Genomic DNA, 19385 nt, shown 5'->3' with positions numbered 1-19385 from the left:
AATGACATGCTGTGGGAAAATCGGAAAAGAAGAGAATGAAATAGTTCGAGACATAGCGTTAGAGAAGGAGCTGAACATTAACGGTACTGAATAAGACATGAGGAAGTTCCCTTCAACATAGGTGGCAAAACAATAACCAAAAAAGTAATGACCGATGGTTAGGGTTTACGTCACGTCCACGACAAGATCATCAGAGACTGAGCACATGGTCGCATTGGGAATAAACAGTGAAGGAAATCGGCAGTGGCCATTGAAGGGAAACATCCCGGCATTCGCCTTAACCGATCTTGGGAGATCACAGAAAGTATAAATGAGATTTTATTGATGGAGATTTGAACTATCCATCTTCCACAATAAGTAAAACAGATCAGCAAAAGCTCGAAAAGACAGGGGAGGTGCTAAGGCATCATGGAAACACTGATATAAACTGGAGGTAAAGGTAGCGGTGAACGTAGGCCACTGAAGAAATTGCACTTATACATGCAACAAATATTTGTGATTATTTGTGTAAGTGCTACTCAATGATAACGTGGCTGGAACAGGAAAGTAAATTTTGACAAGCCGCATAGAAGAAGTTGATGACCAAAAATATCTGTACAAGGTGGTCAGAAACAATCTGAACAGTTTGTAAATGTGTTGCGGGATGGGTCGTGCTCAGAAATTATAGTTACGAACAAAAATTCGATATGTCGCTCCGTTTCCGAGGAAATTAGCATTGAAGTAAGCCAGCCAAGCTGTTGCGCGTTTGAATTCAAGCAGTCAGCCGTAGAAGTTGTCGCCTAACGTGCTCTTCTTGTGCGTTCCTAAAACCGAATAAGAGAGCGATACAAAAATTGGATATGGGACGGTAGTATGGATCGAATCAAAGCAAACCACTGAGCTGTCCCGTGCGGTATCATCTACGCTTTGAGAATGGCTGACACTAATTTTATTTGGGTTTCAACCTCCCATCGAAGAAGAAAACGATTAGAGATGAAGGGCAGGTAGTATAGGGAAAGAGCAGCGAAGGAAAACATCCCAATATTTCGAATGAGTGATAGGACACCATGGAGAAACATTAATATGGGCGGTTAGATGGGGATATAATTTTCTTATCCAGCGCATCACCTATTTCGGCATGTTGCTTCATTAAGAAAGCTAAATTACATTGGCTGCCACATAACACGAAAAGTGGAAATGCCATAAGAGCGGAGTACTAGTTGTATGCAGTTAGCAGTCCTGAGTCCAGTATCTGAAGTATGTATCAAAGCCCACGTGTATAACAATATCCATGAATATTTCTTATCACTTTGTGTTTCTCATAACAAGAGATTGAGTCGCATACATTGGTCGGTTCCAGTGTATAACGCCACAGAATAATTACGCCGTACTCTGGAATCATGAAACAATGAAAATGGCTGAAGCAGTAACTGGTTGCTGTAATGTGCAAACAGGAGACAAGGAAAAAAGCATTCCTGCACATTTCATTTGATGGTCCCTTTTAGTTCCAGGTGCTGTGACAGTTCGATTTCATTCGAATGTATTTAACTAACAGTGTATTCCGAAACCAAACTAGTTTTAGCACGTACAGTTCCTGACTATCAAACTAATTTATATATTTTCCGCTTATAGAATATATAAAATACTCAGTTCGAGGGAATCGTGCTAATATTTACACGTCATAATTTAGGAAAAGGTGGTAACCTTAGTAAAGGCGCCGGCCGGTGTGGCCGAGCGGTTCTACGTGCTACAGTCTGGAACCGCGCGACCGCTACGGTCGCAGGTTCGAATCCTGCCTCGGGCATGGGTGTGTGTGATGTCCTTAGGTTCGTTAGGTTTAAGTAGTTCTAAGTCTAGGGGACTGATGACCTTAGAAGTTAAGTCCCATAGTGCTCAGAGCCTACTATCAGTAAAGGCCTTCTTTCTCTTTGACATTACTGTTTCCGTGTCTGTGCCATCGATCGACGTACATGAGATCACTCCAGTGCAGTCGTTTCAAATCCTGTTGGTGAAAGAAATGATCATTTGGGTGTTGTGAAGGAATCTTGTCGCTCACATTCCTCTAACATTAGAATATACGTACGTATGCTGGTTTGGATTGCAGTCAATTCCACAGTGTCTTATGGAGTGAGACCACGCGAGCGGTCCAATGGACAGTGGCCTCCTTTCTGCTGCTTCTGTGGGGTAGACAACCGCGCTGGCACAGAGGTCGCCCTCTACCCTCAACCCCATGAACGTCACCAGCTCAAACACAACTTCGTACATATATTTGTCACCTGCAACTACACTAAAAGGCGTAGAGTCCTGAGTCCAAGAAGAGGTACCAAGTCAGAACCCTTATCGATATTGTGAACCATCTAATTTTGGTTTTACAGGACAGTAATAGTGGGCATTCGCATGTAATTTATGTGTGTATATGTATTTGTTCGTTTGCCAAACGAAGAAATATTATAGTTCACTATCCCATTGAGTTTGGCGTAGATGAAAACGGAGAGCACGACTTCGTATTGAAATGGTGTCAATCGCGATGTTGTTTAAGGTGTTGTTACAGTATTTGCCTTCAGTGGCCGGATGGTACAATGAGCTTCGCTCTTCCACAATACAAGTTCATGTGTTAAACACTGTGCAGCCAACGCTATTGCATCTCATGCATGCTTGTGTTTGCACGCGCGCGCGCGCGGGTATCTATAGTTGAATTCTTTTATCTTGGCGGCTCGCGCATGCCCGCCCAGACGCGGGAGATTGCTGCGTTGCCAGTTGCACACGACGCACGCGCCAAGAGAAACAGCGCCATAGTACAGTATAGTTCGCAAGCTTACGTTTAGGGGGGAGCGCGCAGTTTATGAAGTAAAGCCACCACGGCCGCATTAACCCTTTCGCTGCTACAGAGATGTGCTCCCCGCATTCCGCGCTGTGCGCGATTTTGTCACTGCACTGATCGCCTGTGCTGACACATGGTGTTTCCGACTGCTTTGACACACTTATCATTCGATTCCACAACAACTATTTGGCCCAAAAATTAGATTTTTACACATCTTCTTGACTGATACCTTCCCCCCACTTCCTTTGACTGACTGAAGTGCTTTAAAATAAAGCCAAACGCGCCCGGTGTAAATAAAACTTTTATTACAGTCGCGAAAGACGGAATATTTCTCAATATTACATACGACACCTATGTGGTACTTAAATTAAATGAGATATTGTTATACAGTAAATTTTATATGAAATTTAGGTACCTTGTCCACATTTCATTCTCAACATTGTGGCAACTAAAATCGACCACACGGAAAGTATACGCTATGGACTTTTACCTCTGCAAACTCTTCAAAATTTCGTGCAATGGTTTACTACATTTAATGCTGCACAATAACTGGGTTGAACATCGAAACAAAATTAAGTCATTTATGGGGGGAAGGTATCAGTCAATAAGATGTGTAAAAATCTAATTTTTGGGCCAAATAGTTTTTGTGAAATCGAATGATAAGTGTGTCAAAGAAGTGGAAACACCATGTGTCTGCACAGGCGAGCAGTGCAGTGATGACAAAATTGCGCACAGCGCGGAATGCGGGGAGCACGTGACTGCAGCAGCGAAAGGGTTAATGAAGAGACAAACCACTAGAAATTTCAAAAAACTGCATTCAAACGAATAAAATTCGTGAAGTAAGACACTTCGATATTGTTTTAAAATAAAAAAAAGATATTTAACATCGCACAAGGTTTGAACTCGTTACCTATCGCCTTCTAATCCAACGCCTTAACCATTACGCTAACGCAGCTCGTCCTGCAATACTACTCCCTAAGGACTCTAACACGTCACGCAGAATTCTGACAAACACTGTTGGTATGCCTATGAATTACTCGCACTTCGTCGAAGTACAATAGGAAATAAACAATTACTGCTGTTCTTTATTGCGAAAAAGCGGTTCGTGAAATTGATACAAACACCTTTCCTTGCTATCGCCTGAATTAAGAGTCTTATTGCTTGTTTGGATTAATTAATTAATAGAAAATGAAGCAATTGGCATAAAGAATGGTTTTTCCAAACTTTCAAAAAACAAAGTCTGCTATCAAGACATTGCTTTTGTTCTATTACTTTATTTGTGACTGAACGTTTCTAAAACTGAAGAGACTCGTCCGTGCTCTGTACTACAGTCGAGATCTGGCAACGTCGTTCTCTGTTCATTGGCTGACTGTATGTTTTGACGTCAGATGCGCAGAACGAACCTAAACTCGGCCGCCAAGATATATGACGCGTACTTTAGTACCTTCCGCCGCGGAAGTCGAACACGCGCCACAACAAATGGACGTGGTCAGCCCATAGAGGGTTCCGCCTCCGACGCCGCCGCCGCCGCCTGCTGCCCGTCCGTCTGTCATTCGCCGTTCGTCTGCCATGAATACTCCCACCTCCACTGTCATCTACACCTCCCCCTCCCCCTTTCCCACAATCATTTCCTGGAGTGCCGCCCCTGGCCTCCCTCCTTACACCTCCCTTCCCCTTCCCCCACTTACCCATCCCCCTATCTCCTCCCCTGCTGTATAACCACACCTCTACACCCTTCCTCCATCCTCCACATCCTCAACAGCTCCCACTACTACCCCCGCCCTCACGTACGACTCTGTTGCCGCCTCTGTTGCCGCCCCTCAGGTGGTCGGCTTCCCCTCTCTCATCCACCCCGTTGCTTCGTCATCTGCACCTCCCGCACGCATCATGTTGCGCCGAGCCACCGTCGCCACCACTGAACCAGCTGCGTCTCCCGGCGCCTCCACTATGCCACAAAGATCTGCCACCCACCACCTCCCTCTCCTCCCCGTCCCTCTCCCCTCCTCCCAGCCTCCAGTCTCCAAAATACCCCAAAAGCGCGTCATTACCGACTCTGCTCCCGCCACTTCCCACAAAAAGTCAACGCCACCTCCCCCTCCTCCTGCCATCTCCACGGACACCACCCCTCCTCCTGCCACCCATACCTTGGCCACCACCCTCCACACCTTTGTCCTGTCAACTCCCAATCCTAAGTTCCTCAGTTCCTCGACGCTCGTACCCTCACTGTGGAGATACGAAAGTACTTACCTGGTGCTCCCATCTCCCAACTCATTCCCCACAGGGACTCAGTCCATATCAAGTCCCCGTCCCCATCCTTTCACACAGACCTCCTGCGAAAACTCCCACGATTTATGTTTGGCCCCCACGCCTATCTGACACCCTTCCTCTCTGCTTCCACTCCTCGTCAGCCCCAGCCTCCTCGTCGCCCCCCACCTACACCGCTGTGATCACCAAGCTCAGCCCGGTGATCACGGAGGATGAAGTGTTGGCAGAACTGAACTCCCACCCAGACTTGGAAATCCGCTCTGCCTGCCGTATCCACAATGCCTCTGGTCCCACCTACCTCATGCGGATATTCTCTGAGTCCGCCCCATCCATTGACCATCTCCTCACCCAGGGTGCCATGATATACCACCGTCGCCACCCTGTTGAATCCTCCAAATCCCATCCCCAATCCTACTGTTGCCAGCGGTGCCTGATGTACAATGACCACCTCACTCCCAACTGCAAAAACCCCCCACCTGTCCCCATTGCAAGGCGTCCCACTTTCTTAAGAACTGTCCCAACCTCGCTGCTCCTCCTTCCTGTAATACCTGCAATGGCACCCATCCCACCTACTCCCACAAGTGTAAAGCTAAACCCCCTCCAGCCACCCCTGAGCTTAAAGTCCCAGTTCGTCCCATCGATCCCCCTGTCCATGCCACCAATTCCCTCCATCCACCCCCACGGCAGAGGATATCATCCGGTTCCTTACCGTTGTACTCCAAAACATTCACCCTTTTCAGTGCCCCCACACCTTCCAACAAATCTCCCTTGCCGCTCCCTCCGTTTTCCACCTCAACACCTTCGCCACTTGCTCCCACAACCGAGCCCACTTCACCTTCACCCGCCTGGACACCCTAGTTTAAGTCTCTTCCCTTCCCTCTCTTCCCCCCCTCCTTCCCACCATGGCGCAGCATGAGTATCGCATCCTCTTCCAGAACATTCGCTCCTTCCGCTCCAACAAATACCTCCTCATGCACACCCTCTCCCACCACCAGGTCGACACCTTCCTCTTGAACAAAACCTTTCTCCAGCCCCACCATTTTATCCGCACCTCTCCCTATATCCTCCACTGCACTGACGCTCCTGGTCCTCGTGCGCAGGGTGGAGTCGCGATTGGCCACCTTAAGCTTATCCCCGTTTGCCCACAACCTCTACTCAATGACCACACTGAACACCTTATCCTTAGCGTCTTCTTCCCCTCCATCACCATTACCTGTGCCACCATCTATGTCCACTCCACTGCTCCTCTTCCTTATGACTTCATCTTGCACATTGACCGCACCTTCTCCACCTATGTGATTGCCGCCGACCTCAACATCCATAGCCCTTCGGCAGTGGCATCAGTTTCTCTCCACAATCCAAGGTGACCTTGTTCCCCTTCCCCAGCACACCCGACCTGATAGTGACACCACCCCCGATGTTGTCATTGCCTCCACCAACCTCCTTGGGCGTATCGCTGTCGCCTTCCTTGACCCCACAGGTAGTGATCACCTCCCTGGCCTTCTCACCATAACGTCTGCTCACCGCCCCCCTCTGGCTCCGCACCCTGCACCCCCTCCCAAGGTCATCCATGACTATCACCGTGCCAACTGGGATGCCTACTGGGAATCCATCTCCACCCAGGTCGAAAGCCACCCTCTTACATACTGCCATCCTGACGACATCATCCACGCCTCGTCCTTCCTTCAGAAGGTAATTACTGATGCCGTGTAGGCCCATGTTCCTACTAAAACCATCCACCCACACCGTCCCACTCTCCCTCCGCGGGCTGTCCTCCTCCTCCGTGAATTCCGCCGCCTCTATCGCTCCTTCCTGCGCACTCGTGACAGGGATACACTCCAACGCCACCAGCAAATACAGCGACACGTACGGAAGCTTATTACAGCAACGAAACGCCGAGACTGGCGCCAGACCTGCACACGACTCAACACCACCCTCCTTATCAACTCCTCCAAGTACTGGTCCGCCTTCCATCGCCTTACTGGTTCCCTTTCCGCTCCCCACTACCCCCTTTTCCATAACAATCGCCCCCTTCCTGACAACCTCAGTAAAGCCAACCACTTCGCTTCCCACCTTTCCGAGGTCTTCTCCATCCCTGATGATTATTCTCTTTTCCCCACCGTCATGGAACATGCCGATACCTCGGTCGCTCCACTTGCTCCTAGTCTCCAGTACTTGGGGCAGTTGGCCCCCCCCCTCCGACATAAACACTCCCATCACAGCACAAGACATTAAACTTATCCTCCGGTCCAATCGCAACACATCCCCTGGTCACAACTGTGTCACCTACCGTCACCTTCGAGAAAGCCTCTATTCCTTCCTGACTGTCCTCGCCCATCTCTATAATGTCATCCTCTCTACTGGCTTCTACCCTGACCTGTGGAAGACCTCCCGCATCCTCTTATTCCTCAAATCTAACAAACCCCCTTCTGCCGCCTCTTCCTATCGTCCCATCTGCCTCACCTACATCTTCAGTAATGTCTTTGAATCTATCCTCTCCCACCGTATCCATCAGCACCTTGCTCAACACCACCTCCTGCCCCTTACCCAGTGTGGCTTCTGACCATCCCTCTCTGCTGAAGACCAACTCCTCAACCTCGTTCAACTTCTGTCCCTCCAGCTCAACTCCCATCGCTCCACCATTTTTGTTTCCCTTGACCTCCAAAATGCCTATGACTGTGTATGGCATCCCGGTCTCCTCTTTAAACTCCAAACCTACGCCCTGCCTATCAATTATGTCCGTCTGGTCGCTTCATTCCTCTCGCACTGTCCTTCCTATGTCACCCTCCACAACACCAACTCCTGTATCTTTTATCCCACGGCTGGCGTCCCCCAGGGTTCTGTCCTCTCCCCTCTCCATTATCTCTTGTATACGGCTGATATGCCCAAGCCACCCCCACCAGTCCACCTTCTCCAGTATGCTGATAACACCGCCTTCCTGGCTCTCTATCCTACCCTTCAACGGTCCCAACATACCCTCCAAACCAACCTTAACCAGTTCACCACTAGGTGTAACCAGTGGTTCCTCCGTCTCAACTCCCCCAAAACCCAGGCAATCATCATTGGCCGCACCACTAGCTCCTTTCGCCTCCATGATTTCGACCTCACCCTTTATGGTCATCCGATCCAGCTCACCCCCACCCTGAAATACCTTGGCCTCACTCTCGACCTACACCTCACCTGGACCCCTCATCTCCAGACCGTCCAGCAGAAAGCCCATTCCTGCCTCCGCCTCCTGAAACTCCTGTCTGGCCGGACATGGGGATTGCATCCTTCTACCATCCTCCACACCTACAAATCCCTCATCCGTCCTATCCTCTGTTATGCCAGCGTTGCCTGGATCTCCGCCCCCACCCGCTTTTACAAGGCCCTCCATATCCTTGAACACCATGTGCTGCGCCTTGCATTCCGTATCTGCCTTCCTTCCCTCACACGGCTCCTGTATGAACTGATCCCCTTCCCCCTCCGCCTCCTGTTCCAACAACATCTCTGCATCCTTTACATTGTCCGCAGGCTTGATCCCCCCCACCCTCTGGTTTCCTCCTTCCTCTCCACTCCCCACCCGCTGCCGCACATCTATCGCTGTATCCCTCCCTCATTCCACCTCCACACCCTCCATCTCCTTCATCAGGGCAATTTCCAACGCCTCCCCCTCCCAGATGACGAACTTCGTCGTGACATCTACCCTTCCTTCCAACTATAACCTGGCCTTGTTCCCCCCCCCCTCCCCAGGGCCCCCTTTTTCCTCTCCCCTCCTTCTCCCACAGCGGATTTTCCTCCCTCGCCCCCCCCCCCTGAGACCCTGCACCCCATACTTGCCTCTCTCCTTCCCACATCCCTCCCTACCTGGCCCTCTTCAGCGCGCCCCCCGCTCAACTCCCAACTCTCTTCCCCTCCCTCCCTTCTTCTGGTCTCCCTCATCTCCTTGCGACTGGCAGATCCTCCATTTTGATCATCGTCAGTGTGCCACATCAGTGTTGTGTTTAGTGCTGTTTCTCCTGTGCGTCAAGAGGTGTGATTTTAATTGTGTAATGCCTTGAGGTTCGCCGTCAGTGTTTGTTATGTGCTACGCCATCCGTCGATACCTTTTATGCTCCAGTCATACTGTGCCTTGTGTTCTTTCAACTATCGCAGTGTGTGGCTTTTTGTGTGTGCTACTTTTAAACAGTTTTTTATCTCCATTTTACAGTCACCCCGTTTTTTGTGTATTGCCTTCCATGATGTGCCCCCTTTTTTATATCTATGTTTACCATATTCTCTCCTTTGTTATTTTTAAATGTCTTCTATTGTTTGTTCTATGTCTTTCGGCTGAAGAGCAGCGCATATGCTGCTGCCAGCCCGCCCCGATGGGGAATTGAAATACAATAAAGAAAAAAAAACCTAGTCCAGTCAGTCTGGTACTCGCTCTTGATTTCGTTTCTATCTCGGCGGTACTGCGTTCTGGTCATTGCTCGTTGTTGACATTTGCCTGGTTCTGGTTCTGAGTGGATTTACTGTTTGTGTTTGGTGTTGTGGTTTCCACAAGCCTCCGTTGTTTATCTCTTCCTTGTTGTGTCGGTCATAGTCGGTCGTGGTCGATTGTTGTCAGTTGTCATTGGTCTGTCGCTCGACTCGTCCTTGTGTTTACCGGGTGGTGCGTGCTCCACCGCCGGCGGCTTCCCCAAAAAAAATGGTTCAAATGGCTCTGAGCACTATGGGACTTAACATCTTTGGTCATCAGTCCCCTAGATTTCAGAACTACTTAAACCTAATTAACCTAAGGACATCACACACATCCATGCCCGAGGCAGGATTCGAACCTGCGACCGTAGCAGTCTCGCGGGCGCGGCTTCCCCGCCTGGCGGCTCCGATCCGCAGCCCAAGGCGTTCCCACAGTTGGTTTTGGTTACTACAGGGTGTGTGTGTGTGTGTGTGTGTGTGTGTGTGTGTGTGTGTGAAATAAGACAAAAAGAGGTGAACTCTAGAGAAATGCAACTCACATAATGTATCATTAGATGCAATAGCAAAGGGTAATGGTGCTACACGTATTTGCAGAGATGATTCGACCATGTCACCAGAAACATGCAGTTGCAATCAGGCAACACCACGTACGTCGAATGACGTGGAATAAGCACTGAAAAAACTCAGAAACGAGACATTTTGTATATGGCACAAGCCGCATGTTCAGGAGGTAGGTAATAAACCCTGATTCGGTAAAGACGTGACACGGTTACAAGAGACTGACCAAGAATTGTTCATATTTTTATTTACATTTTCATCTCCATCGGCTGAGGCGTAGCAATGTACATACAGTAGTCCGTGTGAAATATGGCACACGCAGTTACTCATGATCCCCGAGAACGCTTCATGCGCTGAGAGTAACATATGTTCGCATGTAATTCCGCGGGCTCTTCAAGAGCATACGCTGAACAGTCATCAAATATTGCATAAATGGCTATGAATTTAAAGAAAGTTTTAATAACCCGATAGTTGTGAAACTTTGTACAACCTCTTGTAAAGGTAATATTTACGACATTACGATTTCCGGGTTTGGCCTGAAGTAACTTACGGTGCACAAAAACATTACCTAAAACTCAGAATTTATCATTCTCGTTGATAACTTCCCGACAAGTTACAGTGATTTTGTGGAGCAGTGAAGAATGTTAACGATATATTAGATCCTCAATTAAGTGCTGTGTCCTATAGCTAGTGCGCCGACTGTAACACTTAAACTTTGATAACCAGACATTGTGGCGGTAGTAACCTATCTAACAACTGCGCCAGACACTTGTTATCTCATAGAGGAGTTGCCGACTGCAGAGAATACTCTGCCTGTTTATATATCTCTGTATTTGAATACGAATGCCTATACCAGTTTCTTTGCCGCTTCACTGTAAATTTGGAGATACCCATTTCATTTGTTTTGTTGTCCAAGTGGATAAGGGAGTATGTAAAAAATGAATCACTGAAACTGCGAGTCAGAGTCGGAATCAGACTGCATAATCTTGATAAGAGTAACACATGAGGAAGAAAATGATAATTGTAAAACAAGCAGTTTTCGGTATTTCATAAACGTAAAACTTACCTCTGTCCTTCAGACGTTTAATAATGGGGTCAACTCGCTTTTATCTGATTTTTGAGGCTGGGTTATTTTGTAATTTGAGCTGGGATTAGTTCAAAGGAGGACAGTTTTGCGTTAAATGGATTGAAATATGAAACTGATTGAATACTGTGTTGAGACAAGAGATACTTTGCGTCCTTTGGTGCTGGTAGAGTAATTTCCTTGGTCACGTAGCGAAGACCTCACTTTTTAGTGTAATTGAGGCTTTCTTTCAGAGGGTACAATTTCAACATGATGTACTGTAGAGTCATTATAATGAACTTTCACAGTGCAAAAGTGATTATCTGTATTGAGCATTCAAAACTATCAAACACCGTATGTTTTTGTCAACTGTTTATTAACAGATGAAAAATAGGATTAATACATGTGGCAAACGAGAAGAGGAAAGTTCTGGATGGTGAAACTGGATTACTACAGCATGATGCCACAGCCAGACGTCAATCGCACGACAGTGGAGACAGCATAGCCGCAGGCGGCAGGAGCTGCAAATTTTACAACGGATCGCCTGGCTGGCGTGGAACTGACGCGTGGCATAGCGGGCGAAGTCCAGTGTTTAGGCATCGCTCGGCATGATCTTCAGACTCGCAGTGACGACACTTCGCATTTGCCACAGACAATGAAGGACCAGTTCGACTTATTTCGTTTGGTGCCTACTTGTGTTACAAGAATTATTAGCACGGAAATGAATGATAATTTAGTATCTGTGTAGGAAGTTGATGCGGTACGTTTCAATGTGGGTGCAAGTCAAACTAACACCCCAGAACAAAGACAGGGAGCAGGAATACAAAGTAATTTTTACTGAAAATGTACGGCAGTTACCTCTAACTGTGGAAGAAAAATTCTAGCAGAATTCGTTGTTGGGTGCCAGTTTGGCGAACAGGTTCAATTTTAAGAATAGTCGATCGATTGAACGACTTTAGCTTTTCTAATTTGGTTTGCACTAATCAGGGTGATGTAAATGAACAGAATGCAATGGAAGCTGATGTTAAATCTGTTGTGTTTCCTAGAAGGCAAATTAAACAGGAATTTGTGAATGAGTAAAATAAAACAGAAAACGAGCAAGAAATACTTGCAACATCAGTATTTACAATGAACCAAAATGCTTTTGATGTTAAGAAAAATGTCAGTTTACGAACAGAATAACAGCCTAATAATATTAATATTTTGGCTTGTGAATTCAGTAATAAAACCGACCTACACTCTGGTAACGTATGTAATTTGGTGTGCGAGCGGAAAAATCAGTCAGGGAGCATCAGCAATTGGGCTGGTAAGATTAAAAGTTTTAACAAGTTTTTTGGCATGGCCATCATCAGCAACATGTACATAAATATGCATATTATAAATACAAACGTCTTTTTCAAACTTTCAAATCAGAAAACAGTTCTTATCAAAATGTTTACATTAATAAATTATTATTTGCAGGTATTCGTTTTTACGGTCGAAATATGCCTCTAGTATCACAATGGCATTTCACTTATAAAACATTGACATTTTCTCACATTAGGATATTTTTGCTTTCATGTTTACTGACTTCAAGATGATTGCTGTGGTTTTGAACGCCAATACTGATATGGCACTAACTGCGGAGTTTTTTTACGAGAATTGTGCGTGATTTCTGTCGGTATTGTATGTTCGCTTGATGCCTCTTTTCTTACTTTTTCGTAAATATTGCCCAACTAACGAAGCAAATATTGCCAAACAAACGACTGTTCATTTCTGTTCTCTCTCTCTCTCTATCCATCCATCCATCTATCTACCTATCTATCTATCTGTCTATCTCTCTCTCTGTCTCTGCGTAGAAGGTCAGAGTTAAAGCCTTAAACTGGCTGCTAATTAGAGGGTGCTGTAAGTGTGAAATGATTAGTGAGATATGTTTCTATTTTGGTTCCTTTATTTTTGAAACTGCTTACTGGAATGAGAGTAGTAGCAAATACGCGTACACCAAGTGCTAATGCAGAGGAGATGTTCTACAACAAGCACTTCCCTTCTTTTAAAAGTTACGGTCAGACAAAATTAACTCACTTCAACAGTGTAATGCAGTTAAATCGGCTACATACATCAATGCACTCTCTTGACATTTTTGCAGCTTTTCTCAGCTGAGGATCATTATGCTTCTAGGTAGGCCGAGCATCTGAAGAGCTCACTATGGTGAGTACTTTCTGCTTTAGGAGGAAAGCAGCAGAAAACCATTCCGACGCACACTTTTATAAAATTGAAGTAAGATAATACTGCTGATGATGAGTGCTTGCTCCATCGAAACGCGTCAGTTTTAGTCACGTAAAACATTTTAACTTACACTGTATTTCGTCTTTTTCCAGATACCTGCAGCACCGAGTTTTTTTTTTTAGAAATTGAAATTATGTTTTGTCATTTACCAGATATTTGTAAACTGTGTTGTAATCAATTTAAATCCAAATTTCTATCAATTTTAGTTATATAGCAAGAGACGTACGAGTTCTCAGTGGTGGGTCCAACGTGCCTTACATAATTAACTGTTTTCATCTGGGTGTTTCGTGAATTAATCCTTTCACATTTAGTGTTCAGTGATGATACTATATTTCATTTAAGTGAAAAAGTGAGCGGTCACAGCGTAATAATGCAGAGAAAACAGCAACGATGGGAGACGCTCTACAAAGCATCATGTGTTTGCGCATTTTCACGTGGTAAGATTTACGCTGAATTCTTTTTTGTAGAAAGACAGCATGATTCCATTTCCCGAAAATGAGAGAATATGCCAAAAATGTAATTTTTCAACTGGCTGGGACAGCAACAATCTGAGATCTACGTATAAGAGCATTTACGAAGTGTGTGTGAAACGTTCGATGAATGATCTCACAAAACAAAGGAAACAGGGGTCCAAGAGTTGCACACAAACTGCATTTGCTGCTCTTCAAAGTAATCATTATTAACTACAATATACTTCCGACACCGATTATAAAGCTGCTGGAAATTGTCAGAAAACGATTGTTGTGGAACTGCTCGAAGCATCGTGGTCATACGCAGCGTCTGCGAAGCGTAAGCTTTTCAGGGCTAAATTAAGGTGGGGGAATCTGCTGGAGCAAATCTGGAGAATAAGTAGGGTGTAGGTAGAAGAACAGTCACCTTGCGTTGGGCGAGAACATTAAGCAAACATACGTTGTGGATATCCAACAACGAGCGACTACTGTGACTTGACTGATCCCACAAGAATGGTCAAGTGACACTTTCCAACTACTTTATAACAGATGTTAGAAGTGTGTTGTCGCTAATGGTAATTATTTTGACTGCCTATAAAGTTGTTTTGTTTTAACTCTTTCTCCATTTACTTTATGAGACCATTCACCGAAGTTTGCAAACATATCTTTTATTAACAATGAGCTGCCTCACAGGTGGATCGTTCATAGGGATAGTTGCTATTCCATCAACTGGGGGTCGAATGCAACGCAGCGTAGAAACATTAGGGAATGCAAAACTCCAGATGTGATCACAAAAGTTTGTACTGAGATAATAAGCTAGCCATAACATGAGAACACCACCGGCAACCACATGGGTCTGAGACTTGGAACGGGCACACAGATTAAGTTTAGATTCGATGACAAAGCAAAAATGCACCCTAAGGTCTTTTCTTTATTCGCAGAGAAAACATAGGCTTTTGAAATGCGAAAATATTTTTTCAAACACATTGTGCACTGGGGTGACAGACATCATAGGGTAGCGATGTGCACACATATTGATGGCGGTAGCATCGCGTACACAGAGTGTAAAAGAGCAGTGCATTGGTGGAGCTGTCATTTGAACTCAGGTGAAAAAATTTCCGACCTGATCATAGCCGCACGACGGAAGTTAACAGACTTCGAACACGGAATGGTAGTTGGAGCTAGACGCATGGGACATTCCATTACAAACACCGTTAGGCAATTTCATATTCCGAGATCCACAATGTCAAGATTGTGCCGAGAATACCAGATTTCAGGTTTATCTCTCACCACAGACAACGCAGTAGCCGATGGTCTTCACTTGACGACCGAGATAAAATAACTCCATATTTATGTTATATACAACCACTCGCTCACAGAAAGATCCGTATCTAAAGACTGGAAAATTGCTCAAGTCACACCAATACCCAAAACGGGAAGTAGGAGTAATCCGCTGGATAACAGGCCTATATCACTTAAGTCGATTTGCAGTAGGGTTTTGGAATATATACTGTATTAGAACATTATGAAGTACCTCGAAGAAAACGATTTATTGACACATAGTCAACACGGTTTCAGAAAATATCGTTCTTGTGAAACACAACTAGCTCTTTTTTACTCATGAAGGCTTTCGACACCGTTCCTCACAAGCGTCTTCGAACCAAACTGCGTCCCTACGGAGTATCGCCTCAGTTGTCCGACTGGACTCGTGATTTCATGTCAGAAAGGTCACAGTTCGTAGTAATAGGTCATCGAGTAAGACAGAAGTAATATCCGGCGTTCTCCAAGGAAGTGTTACATGCCCTCTATTGTTCCTGATCTATATCAACGACATAGGAGACAATCTGAGTAGCCCTCTTAGTTTGTTTGCGGATGATGCTGTCATTTACCGTCTTGTAAAGTCATCAGATGATCAAAGCGACTTGCAAAATGATTTAGATGAGATGTCTGTATGGTGCGAAAAGTGGCAATTGACCATGAATAAGGAATAGTGTGAAGTTATTCACATGAGTACTAAAAGAAATCCGCTAAATTTCGATTACGTGATAAGTCACACAAATCAGAAGGCAGTAAATTCAACTAAATACTTATGGATTACAATTGCAAGTAACCTAAATTGGAACGATCACATAGATAATATTGTGGGTAGAGCAAACCAAAGACTGCGATTCATTGGCAGAACTCATAGAAGGTGCAACAGGTCTACTAAAGAGTCTGCTTACACCACGCTTGTCCGCCCTATTCTGGAGTATTGCTGTGCGGTGTGGGATCCCCATCAGATGGTACTGACGGATGACATCGAAAAAGTACAAACAAGGCAGCTCGTTTTGTACTATCGAGAAATAGGGGAGATAACTTCAAAGACATGATACGTGAATAAGAGTGGCAATCATTAAAACAAAGGCGTTTTTCGTTGCGACGGGCTCTTCTCACGAAATTTCAATCACCAGTTTTCTCCTCCGATTGCGAAAACATCCGGTTGGCACCCACCTACATAGAGAGAAATGATCATCACGATAAAACAAGAGAAATCAGGGCTCGCACAGAAATATTTAAGTGCTCGTTTTTCCCGCGTGCCGTTCGAGAGTGAAACGGTAGAGAGACAGCTTGAAGGTGGTTCACTGAACCCTCTGCCAGGCACTTTATTGTGAATAGCAGATTAATCATGTAGATGTAGATGTAGAGAGCAGCGGCGTTTCCGTAGAGTTCTCAGTGCTAACAGAGAAGCAACACAGCGTTAAATGACCGCAGAAATCAATGTGGTACGTACGACTAACGTAAACGTTAGGACATTGCGGCGAAGTTTGGCATTAATGGGCTATGGCAGAAGGTGACGGACCCGACTGCCTTAGCTAACTGCAGCACACGGCTCTCCTGGGCTCGTGGCCATATCGGTTGGACCCTAGAGGACTGGACAGCCGTGACCTGGTCAGATGAGTCCCGATTTCAGCCGCTAAGAGCTGATGGTACAGTTCGAGTGTGGCGCAGCTCCCAGGAAGCCATAGTCTCAAGTGGTCAACAAGGCACTCTACGCCCGCATCTCGTGGTCGTGCGGTAGCGTTCTCGCTTCCCACGCCCGGGTTCCCGGGTTCGATTCCCGGCGGGGTCAGGGATTTTCTCTGCCTCGTGATGGCTGGGTGTTGTGTGCTGTCCTTAGGTTAGTTAGGTTTAAGTAGTTTTAAGTTCTAGGGGACTGATGACCATAGATGTTAAGTCCCATAGTGCTCAGAGCCATTTGAAACATCAAGGCACTCTACAAGCCCCTTGTGGGCTGTGTTCATATGAAATGGACTGGATGTTGTAGTTCAACTGAACCGACCATTGACTGGAAACAGTTATGTTTGGCTACTTGGAGACCATTTGCAGGCGTTGATAGACTTCATGTTGCCAAACAACGATTGAGTTTTTATGGGTGACAATGCGCTATGTTATCGGCTCACAATTGTTCGTGACTCGATTAAAGAACAGTCTGGACAATTCGACCGAATGATAGAGGCACCCAGATCGTCCGACATGAACCTCACCGAAAATTTATGAGACATAATCGAGAGGCCAGTTCACGCTGAAAAGACTGCACCGACAACATTTTCGTAATTATGGACGGCTACAGAGACAGCATGGCTCAATATCTGTGCAGAGTGCTTCCAACGATTTGTGGAGTCCATGCCACGTCGAGTTGCACCCCTACACTGTTCAAGAGGAGATACTACATGATATTAGGAGTTACCCCATAACTTTCGTCACCTTAGCGTGTTGTAGCATACACAAAAGAAATGAAAAACTGTGGGAGTAGTTACCATATGTGGCGGAGGCTCAGCAACCACTGCGGCAAAGGCAGCAGCGACAATCACGGCGGCTACGGTGGCGTGGCAGTGGCTGGCCATGTTGGGCGGCTGTAGGTTGCGGAGTGACTGGACACTGTGGACAGCGCACTGACGCAGTGGCAGCAGCTCGGGTTTCCCCGGCGCTTCCGCAGATGGCGATCGGTGGCTTTGTTCCCGGCAGGAAGCCATGTCGTTCCCAGCTACACGCAGCTAGGGGCTCGCTAACTGCCGTAACTGCTCTGTCCTTGTCCGGCCAAATTCGGGATCGCTGCCAGATAATGGCTTTGTTTTCAAAACGGTGAAGCATCAGCTTCGTCAACAATGCTACAGTTCCGTTGCTGCACTGTACTACGTTCTCTGCGACACCCACTGCCTCCACATTAAACCGCACCCTGTGTAATTTTGTCTCCATTAATTTCTTTTATTTCAGTATTACCCGAACCATTGTGCACACAGTGACACATTTCCTGCTCCACGTGCAATGCACGATTATAATCAGCTGTCGATTCTCGCTCAGATCGTTTCCGTAAAATCGGGAACCTGAAAGAGCACTGAATGTCGTACGATAAATACGCAGCGATACTGGCAATTGACGATAATCACGCTGTGTGAAATATTAGGCTGCGCCGCTATGTATTGTGTTTGATGACTCTACTCCTAGCCGGCCGGGGTGGCCGAGCGGTTCTAGGCGCTACAGTCTGGAACCGCACTACCGCTACGGTCGCAGGTTCGAATCCTGCCTCGGGCATGGATATGTGTGATGTCCTTAGGTTAGTTAAGTTTGAGTAGTTCTAAGTTCTAGGGGACTGATGACCTCAGAAGTTAAGTCCCATAGTGCTCAGAGCCATTTGAACCATCTCTACTCCTATGATCCTTACAGCAGATTCTACGTCTCTCCCAGTGATGAACCGTAATCGACTCAAAAGACAGATTGAAATTCTCCATCTGCAGTGGAGTGTTCGGTGATCAGGAACTTCTGCGTGTCGGACTGGGACTTGAACTCGGGATGTTTGCCTTTCGCGAGGAAGTGCTCTGCCGACCGTGTTTGGAGTACTAGTCCCGACAGGTTCGGAAGAGAACGTCTGTGAAGTTCAGAAGGTAGAGGATAATATGCTGCTAGAAGTAAATCGTGAATCATGCGTGGGTAGCTCAGTCGGTAAAACACTTTCCCGCAAAGGGTAAAGGTCCCGAGTTCGAGTAACATTTCGAAGCACAGTCTTTATCTGCCAGAAAGTTTCGACTCGAAAGACTGTTAGTAGCTGATATGAGAATTGAACTTACTTTTTATGGTATTTAAAAATGCCGCGTCCTACTCCATAGCCCTGTAGTGAGTGGGTCTGGCTTGTGTGTGGAGGCCCCGCGTTCGACTTCTGGTAATGCCAGCGTTAGGGAGCTTGACAAATGAAACTCCCGTTCACGAATTCAGATTCTCGTTTATTCATAAATGTCAGTCTTGATCATTATATACTATACAATTCACAATTACCGGTTTTGGCTTACTGCCGTCATCAAATCATTAAAAATAAAACCTAATACAACAGTGTCAACGCCAAACAATCACTTGTTATGTATCTACTTGTACAGACTTCTCGGCATTGAAACTTGTATACAACAGCTTTAATGGTCTGATGATGGCATTAAGCCAAAACCGGTAATTGTGAATTGTAAAATATATGTAATGAAGACGTATGTGTATGAATAAAGAGCCTATAATGATAGTA

At 46.0% G+C, this 19385-nt stretch overlaps 1 protein-coding gene across 1 annotated transcript in view; it reads right to left on the bottom strand.

Annotated features, from left to right (window-relative positions):
- The window catches only part of LOC126234415 (uncharacterized), a 96953-nt gene extending 79184 nt beyond the window's left edge, over positions 1-17769 (bottom strand). Inside the window, exon 1 of the mRNA XM_049943105.1 lies at positions 17638-17769. Within this exon, the coding sequence (XP_049799062.1) occupies positions 17638-17724 (87 nt within the window). The 5' untranslated portion in view covers positions 17725-17769. The remainder of the gene's footprint in view (positions 1-17637) is intronic.
- Positions 17770-19385: the final 1616 nt, after the last annotated feature.

This window comes from Schistocerca nitens, chromosome 2 (assembly GCF_023898315.1).
Source record: "Schistocerca nitens isolate TAMUIC-IGC-003100 chromosome 2, iqSchNite1.1, whole genome shotgun sequence".
Taxonomy (NCBI): Eukaryota; Metazoa; Arthropoda; class Insecta; order Orthoptera; family Acrididae; genus Schistocerca; species Schistocerca nitens.
The sequence above is the reverse complement of the archived record's forward strand: the minus strand, read 5'-3'. Positions and strand labels throughout refer to the sequence as shown.